The sequence below is a fragment of the Phycodurus eques genome, chromosome 6, assembly GCF_024500275.1.
Source record: "Phycodurus eques isolate BA_2022a chromosome 6, UOR_Pequ_1.1, whole genome shotgun sequence".
Taxonomy (NCBI): Eukaryota; Metazoa; Chordata; class Actinopteri; order Syngnathiformes; family Syngnathidae; genus Phycodurus; species Phycodurus eques.
In genome coordinates, this window is record NC_084530.1 from 20,498,557 (window position 1) to 20,507,410 (window position 8,854).

At 39.5% G+C, this 8,854-nt stretch overlaps 1 protein-coding gene across 2 annotated transcripts in view; it reads right to left on the minus strand.

Annotated features, from left to right (window-relative positions):
• The window catches only part of LOC133403551 (voltage-dependent T-type calcium channel subunit alpha-1H-like), a 59,943-nt gene extending 51,804 nt beyond the window's left edge, over nt 1-8,139 (minus strand). The window contains exons 1-5 of one of the 2 annotated variants that reach the window (XM_061678486.1): nt 7,980-8,139; nt 7,176-7,251; nt 5,785-5,918; nt 5,350-5,447; nt 2,316-2,475 (exon numbers count right to left, since the gene is read on the minus strand). In XM_061678486.1, coding sequence (XP_061534470.1) covers nt 2,316-2,475; nt 5,350-5,447; nt 5,785-5,918; nt 7,176-7,214 — 431 coding nt within the window. In that variant the 5' untranslated portion in view covers nt 7,215-7,251; nt 7,980-8,139. Of the gene's footprint in view, nt 1-2,315; nt 2,476-5,349; nt 5,448-5,784; nt 5,919-7,175; nt 7,296-7,979 lie in introns of those variants that run through there. The other variant, XM_061678487.1, reaches the window with a different exon arrangement.
• Between the last annotated feature and the right edge of the window lie 715 nt (nt 8,140-8,854).

Consider the following 8,854-nt stretch of genomic DNA (forward strand, 5'->3'; position numbering starts at 1 on the left):
ACAATTCTAAAAAGTGTTTTTAAGTGTAATCCTAATAAGAAACTAATCAAATGGAATGTGAACATCCTAAAAAGTACTTGGGGCCCAAATGCAGCACACCGGGAAAGTTGGAAATGATTTTAATCATCAATTGGAGATCAACTAATTTTATGAGAATTATATTTGTTGTCATGTTTGAAGAAAAAAAGGCATGATATTATTGTACGAGTGAGCTTTTTTTTTTGTAGAAAAAGTCTTAACTACAACTAATAAAGTTCAAAAGTTACGAGACGATAGTTGTAATATTAGGATAGAAAGAAAAACATTTTCTTTTTTTTTTTTTTTTTAGGAAAAATGTTGGCATGTTATGAGAACAAAGTCATATTACCAGGAAAAAAAAGATGCATTTTCTCAAAGAAAAAAAAATCAATAATTAAATAAAGTTGTAATATTACAGGGAGGAGTCATAAAGTTATGAAAACAAAGTCGAAATTATTCATAGAAAAAAGGAAAATTTTCTTTAAAAGGAAACTAGTAATATGAGATTTTTTTAGAAAGAAGCCGTAACATAATGAGAATAAAATCGTCATATTAAATTCATATTAAGGTATTTCATCTTTATTCTTCTGAATCTGATGACTTTATTCTTGTAAAATTAAGAAGTTTTTCTGGTACATTAGCCGTAGAAAATAAATGGCTCGATATCATATATATATTATAGTCTGGTAAAAGTGATGACTTTTGTCTCGTAAAATTAACAATTTTCAAACTAAAGAAGCCAAAATATTAGGAATGTCTCTCAGTTGCCGTTGCGGTAAATTTCTACAACGAAAGGCATCATTTTTACTACAGTATTAAAGATATTGGCAGAGTGTATAGTCTTTTTTTTAAAGGAGATTTATGAACTTGCATGTTCTTTCCATGCTAGTCTGCGGTGGATGTTCGCAGTCAGCAGTATTCCCCCATGCGGGCTGGATTAAAAATAGACAATTTAAGCGAAACAACAATGGTAACCGCATAGCGAGACACACCATATCAACAACACTTGTTAGCGGGATTAATGGCGCAGTTGTGTAACGAGAAGAAACCAGAACATCAAAACGAATGAGCGATTTCACCACCATAGATGACTTTATGCTCTATGTGTTTCTGGACAAAAGGGCGAAGAATATGTAGAAAAGATGAGTAATCAATCATTAATGATGGAGAGGCGTGGAAAATGTCATTCTGCTGCAGTGAGAATAGGCCCAGTCATCAATAAAGTGAATTGCAAACCAGTGCAAGTCCACGGAATCATGTTACCTCTCTTGATACAGCCACGCTCTTTGTCTTTGGAGTCATTTTTCATTATTGTTATCCTAATGTACGGCAAAGAATTTGGGTTGCACACACACAACATTTAAATTAGAAGGAACAAAGTCAGCAAGTTACAAGGAAAAAACTAACTAAGAAAATGAAATAACAGATTAGGTGGGGCACTTGCCCACTTGCCCCCAATCTAGCCATACTAAAACTGCAATTATTTTATTGAGATCATTCTTAAAACCTTTTTGCGTGTCATCCTAAAGAACTAACTAAGTGACAAAACAGCCGCCCATCCATTTTCTGTACCGCTTTATCCTCACAAGGATCAAAATAACAAAAGAAATAACGGGTTTGGTGCGTCACTCTCCCACTTGGCCGCAGTGCAAGCATACTCTTAATGGACAAAAGTGAAAATAAAAATAAGCATTAAAGAGAGAAGTCAATCTGGGAAAACAAGATGCATTTTCTAAATAGAAAAAAATCTTATGAGAATAAAGTCATAATGTTACAAGACTAAGGTCTTAATATTCTGAAAAAAGATGTATTTCTTGAAAACTTATTCTTGCAAGAATATGACAAAACGTTTTTCTTCTCCCATTAAAAAAAAATTCCGAAAGTATAACAACTTTTTTTTTTTGTTATTATACCTGAATAAGATACATTTTATTAAAATGTCTTTTTTTAAAAGAAAAAAAGAAAAATGAATAGTTGACATGAAAATATTCATCACACACCCCTATTTTTGTCGACCTATGCCTTGCCAGTCATTCATTTAAATTGTTTTAGTTTTTTTGTGTATTCTCACGAACAAATGATTACAAAAACAAAACAAGCCTGATCACAAAACCAATCACTTTGCCAGTGCTTTTGATTGGTGATTCGCACGACCTTTAATCAGCTTGCGCGCCCGAGGGAAACATTTTAACACGTTTATTGATCACGACGACGACAAGAATGCCGATTGGCAGAGAACGGACCAAAAGGAAACAATGGACTCGTATGGATTGGTCATCGTTGCCGCGGTAACTCACGTCTTGACATCCTCCCCCATGAAACAGCGGTTCCTCAGGAGCCCCGCCCAAAGCTGCACGCCCACGATGCCGAAGATGAAGAAGACGAAGAAGCACAGCGCCAACACGTTGCCTAGCATGGGGAGCGTGTCCAGCAGGAGCGTTACCAGGATGCGCATACCTGACAACAAATTCACAAAAAAGCAAGTTGATATGAATGTCATGATACAGTGTTCCCCCACTATAGCGCAGATTTTTAAAAGGTCATTTTTTTGTGTTTTCACAGTTGTGCGCCTTAGGTGTGTTACTACGTTGAGAATATGCCAGTGAGTATTGTATGCTCTCTTTGTATGTGTTGCTGCTCCGTGTGTATTAAAGTAGCAGTTGTTCGAAGGTTTACAATTACCTTAACATCTATGCTAATTCCTGTTAGCCAGTCTATGGCGTTTTGCATTATATAACAGCATTAAGCTCGTGGACTTTTATTTGACGAAATGATGGTTTGATTTAACATTGTGGTGTTTAAATCTACAATATTTCCTCAAAGTGATGTTATACAATGCTTTCCCATTTCTTGACAGGAAGTGGGAATGGTGCTTGGGATTATGTTAAAAAAAAGTGTGTTTTAATAAGTTTAAATCTGTTTCAAGTAAATGTGAGAGGTATGAAGGTTTTTATATGATCTCTGTATATTGCAGGTTTTCACGTATTGTGGGCCGGTCTGGAACATAATCCCTCGCGATAGACCGGCGTGCACTGTATCTCAATAACGTATCGTGATATTATCGTGTGGAAAATATCATATCATTGTACCATGATGCCTGTGAATAGTCATTTCATTCTCAGGACATTAAACAATCCCAACTGGACTGTTCTGTTTGTCTTAAAAGACATTTCGCCTACGGCTCGCAGCTAACAGCTCTCCCCCTTTTTTGCATTCCAAAAGAATGATTCCATACGTGGTGTAGGGTTTGCCTCTAACTTGGAGCATAAATAGTTGAGTCTTCCACACAAACACTGGCTAGTGCATCCGAACTAAGCCTTGTTACATGAACTGATTAAGCTTGCTCGGATGAGAGGCGAAACATCTAAGACAAACAGAACAGTCCAGTTGTGACCGATTCAAGCAGTGAGAAAGTTGTGCCATGATACAAAATAGATCATATCTTAAGTTTCTCAGCAATTTCGAATTGGATTGGTAATGTACCTTAAGAGATAACGGTACAATTCATTACATTATCGATGTTCCCGCCTCTATTTCCTTGCCCTGAAGGGAATTTTCTTCCCTTATATTTCATACTCACACAATCGTGATACTATCATCGGCAAAATGTTGTAGTGCAAATTAATCTGCGATACTGTATCATGAGCGATACAATCCATCGCAATACAGATAAGACCAAAAAATTCCCACATCTTGGAATGTTTTGTAATTTTCCCTTAATAACAATAATCATTTAAAAAATATATAGTTAACATTATTTTGGTTGCGGCTAATTAGTTTGTTGCTGGTTTCCTGCCTTCCTGAGGTTGTTTCCGCAGCTAACAAATCAACGCTGTTAATTGCAACATGGACCATAAATAATACATTTCTATTTTAATAAATGATGAAGAGGCTCGCGGCACGGTGGGCGACTGGTTAGAGCGTCAGCCTCACAGTTCTGAGGACCCGGGTTCAATCCCCGGCCCCGCCTGCGTGGAGTTTGCATGTTCTCCCCGTGCCTGCGTGGGTTTTCTCCGGGCACTCCGGTTTCCTCCCACATCCCAAAAACATGCATTCATTGGAGACTCTAAATTGCCCGTAGGCGTGACTGTGAGTGCGAATGGTTGTTTGTTTGTATGTGCCCTGCGATTGGCTGGCAACCAGTTCAGGGTGTACTCCGTCTCCTGCCCGATGACAGCTGGGATAGGCTCCAGCACGCCCGCGACCCGAGTGAGGAGAAGCAGCTCACAAAATGGATGGATGGATGGATTAACAGGCTCTTGTGTAGCATGAAAATGTGTTGATATGCAGTATTTGGGCATGTCTCATTACTTTGTTAGGCTATTTTGCTGGCTTTTCATACTCAGAATTTCACCAGGCTTGTTTATCATGAAGAAAATTTACATTTGTTGGAGATTCTAGGTGTAACCCCCCCCCCCCCCCCCAGATTTGTCTCAGTAATGTCTTCTGGAATGTTCTAAATAATTCAGCCCCTGAAGCCAGTTGCACTTAGCAACGTGAAATTTGATCGACATGTCAACCGTGACAAAAAAGTCTCAAGAACCTGGGCCCGAAAAGGTATAGGAAGTCTGCCATTTTGTTTTGAATCAGACATTATGGCTCTGTAGCACCCTCCAGAATTAAAAAAAAGAAAATTCGGCCTCTGAAGCCAGTCTCACTTAGCAACAAGAAATTTGGTAGGCTTGTATACTGTAATCGAACGTATGAAAAAGTCTCAAGCAGTCATGCCCGAAATTATATTGGAAGATGGCCATTTTGGGTTGAGGTGTCCATCATGGCTCGATAGTGCCCTCCAGAACTTTCAAAAGAATTCACCTCCCAAAACAGTTTCAATTAACACCATGAATTTGAATAGACATGTCTATCATGAGTGGGCCCACAAACAAATATCAAGAAGCCAAGCCTGAAAAGACAGGTTGTCTGCCATTTTGGTTTGAAACTGACATCTTGGCTCAGTACAACCTTCCAGAATAAGGAAAAAAAAAAAGTCAGCCCCAGAAGCCGGTTTCACTTAGCAACGTGACATTTGGTAGACTTGTTTATCATGAGTATACCCACAAAATAAATCTGAGGAAGCCATGCCTGAGAAGACACAGCATGCCATTTTTGTTTGAAGGAAAAATCTTAGGGCCATTTCGGCCAATTAAAAACAAGGTCACCCTTCAGATTTTGCCCAATTGCAACTAAACCATAGACAGATGGGCGACACTGGATTGCGAGGATTTTCATCATGCCAGAGCCTGGCATTGAAGTACTCTGATGCAAATATTTGACATGGGATCCAAACTGTTAGAATAAAGATCCATAGGAAAGAAAAACAGAACAACTCACTGGGAACCCTGTTGATGGCCCTGAGTGGGCGAAGGACACGCACAGTGCGAATTGCCGACAGGCTAACATTGTGTCCATCCAGCGAGTACTCCAACATCCTGTGGGGAAGCAGAAGAGAGCACTGACCCGTTTTGTCCGCCGGGAATCGAACAGAACGCGCTGTCCTGTCTCTGGAATACGACAATGTCTTTTAACTGGGAATCACGGAGGCCTCCCAGGACCCTGTGATTCCCATTGCCATTCTGCAAAGCTGTCACACACTAACACACGTACACACACGCACGCACGCACACACACACACACACGCTTGACATTTAACTGGCATTAAACAACTGTCTAAGCTCCGCACACACACACATACACACACTATTGGATCATATTTAATGTCAGCAGTGCACATGTCCGCATGCACATACACAAGTGTCAAAAACTCACCCCACGATGACAATGAAGAAGTCCAGTCGGTTCCATGTGTCTCCTAGGTAACCGTTATGACCGATGATCCCCAGAGCCACCATCTTGACCAGCATCTCCCCAGCGAAAAACACAAAGATGCCGTCGTCCAGCGCCTATACACACACGCACACACAGGCACACACACATAATTGCAAATGATTAGTGTAAACTGATGAAGAGTCGGAAACCAACTTTTATTAGCCCTCGATAATAAAGTCTCATAGCGAAACATAATTAGTCGTTCAGAGTTTTGGCGAGTGTTTGGCCAGTCATCAAACTTTGCTGCCATGCTACTTATCACGAAGAAAACAAAACTTTAGCCTCATCCAGCTGTCTATTATATGTGTTTTAAATTTGGTAGCAATTGGACCAAATCTGTAGGACAAGATATTGCAGGACTGCCCTTCTTGGGCATGGTTTCCTGAGACTTTTTTGTGGGTCTCTCATGATAGAAATGCCTACCAAATTTTAGATTGCTAAGCGTAACTGATTTTGGGAGATGAATTCAATTAAAATTCTGGCAGATACAACCAAACCAAAATGTCCTTTTTAAACCAAAATGTCAGACTTCCTATGTCTTTTCAGGCATGGCTTCTTGAGACTTTTTTGTTTGTCTACTAATGATGGATATATCTACAAAATGTCATGTTGCTAGGTAAAGTTGTCTTCTGGGGACGAATTTTTGTGACCTCGTGGCCTTGGGGTTCCGTGTTTTACAACGAATCATCAAAATTTACCACCATGCTCTGCTAACACACAATGACAAAAACTAAGATCCTTAACAACTCAGCATCACCCATCTGTATAGCAAATACGGTTCAAATTTGGTAGCTATTGAACAAAATCTTTGTCTCAAAAGTATTCTCTGTCAATTGACTGTCTTTTGTGGTACTAGGGTGGCTCCAACTACCGGAGGCAAATTCCTTGTGTGTTTTTTGGACATATTTGGCAAAATAAAGATGATTCTGATTCTAAAATGTCATGTTGCTAAGTAACCTCTAACTGCCTTTGTGGACTAAACTTTCAAACAGTGGTGGTAGGCGCTGCTGCGCCAAAATGGCCACTTTAAATCTAAATAACAAACTTCATATGTCTTTTCAATCATGATTTCTTGAAACGTTTTTGTACATCCGATCATAATAGATTGTGCCAACCAAATTTTATGTTGCTCAGTGAAAGTAGCTTCAGGGGGTGAATTCTTTTTTTTAATTCTGGCGGACACAACCAAGCCAAAATGGCCTCTTCAAACCAAAATGGGACACTTCGGGTCTTTTCAGGCATGACTTCTTCAAACGTTTTGGGTGGGTTTACCCATGACAGACATGCCTACCAAATGTATTCGTTTGTGCGTGTCTTTGCATGTGTGTTACCTGCAACAGGAAGTGTGTGTCATCACAGGGCTGGAACATCCCCAGAGTCACGCAGTTGAGCAGGATGGCCAAGATGCTGACCCATTCAAACCAGGTGGCGAAAAGGTCAAGGGGCGTAACAGCAGGGTCACAGTTGCAACATTGATGACGACAATGACGGAAAACTCATAATACTGATTACAACAATTGGGAAAAACTAAAACAGTATTGCTCGTGACAATGAGGGGAAAAAACTATATTGATGACTGACTCCCTCTGTATCTTATTCCACCATCAACAAGAACAGTAAACAGCAACGGACAAAACATCAATTGCATAGCCAGGGTGCAACCGACTAGTTGACTAGTGTCAACTAGTCGGTTGTCTTTACTACTCTTTACTACTCTTTACTACTATATATATATATATATATATATATATACAGCACAATAATTCTCCTACCTAAAAATGTTATTAAATGAAATAAAAAATACAAATAATTTCTTTAATGCATGTTATGTTATGCCTGCATAAACCTAAATCTGTCCATTAAGATTCATGCAAATGTTGATCAAAAAGTCAATCAGAAATGAGTCCTCAGGCAACAGTCTTTTTTTTTTTTTTTTTTTTTTGCTTAAGTTGGCCAAAACAAATTCTTGGTTGAGGTAATGAGCTCTTCTGAATTTCGTGTCAGAGCCCAGACATTCCGACTCTTCTCTTTAGGCTGAACTGCAGGAGGATGGAGATCATTTTACACGAGTTCAAGCAAATGATTATTCACATTATTATTCACACTCCTCAAAGCATTCTGTGACCCGTTCTGACCTGCTTCGGAAGCATCTGCATTCATTAAGCTTCACTGCTCACTTCATCAGTGGGTTTTTTTTGTTCCTCTTTGATTGGTCGCCAATCCATATCCAAGCCAATGAAGCAACCCATCACATCCCCCGCCCATCCCTGAAGACACTACGGTCAAAGCCAGGGACAGCAAAATCAACGTTTTCAGCAGTGAAGCTTTTAAAAAGTGCATTTTACTTACCCAGGTAGAGGAGAGACTTAAAGGTATCAAGTCTCGTTAATGGACACAACGTATGACGAGTCATTTTGACGTTTAATATTCATGACTGCAAAAGCAGACGACATCAAACGTGGGTGTTGTGTGCCCTCGGAGGTGTCTTGGACAGAGGACTTAATGTGAGTAAACAGAGTTGGAAGGAAATTGGAGTCATTAGAGTTTTGAGTTTTACGGTGACTCATCAAATGTCGCTGCCATGCTGCGTCTATATACAATGACAAACACTATTTTAGTGTCGCTCACCTGCCAAGTGCACATGATGCAAATTTGGTAGCAATCGGACAAAATCTCTAGAATGAGTTTGCTTTTTAAGGACCCTACAAATGGCCAAAATGAGCCTAAAATTGCTGATTCAAACCAAATTGGCAGGTTTGCTGTTTCTTTTCAGGCATGGGTTCTTAAAACTTTTTTGTGAGGCTACTCATGATAAACATGCTTACCAAATTTTGGGTTGCTAAGTGAAACTGGCTTTGGGGGATGAATTTTCTCAAAATTCCAATGGGCACTTTTATACTTTTCTGCCATAATGACAATTATAAGTATAATACAGTCATGCAGCCACAAACGAAGAATAGTACTTCTTCCACTACTGGAAGTGACTCAGGAAATAGTCATTTTTCATTGG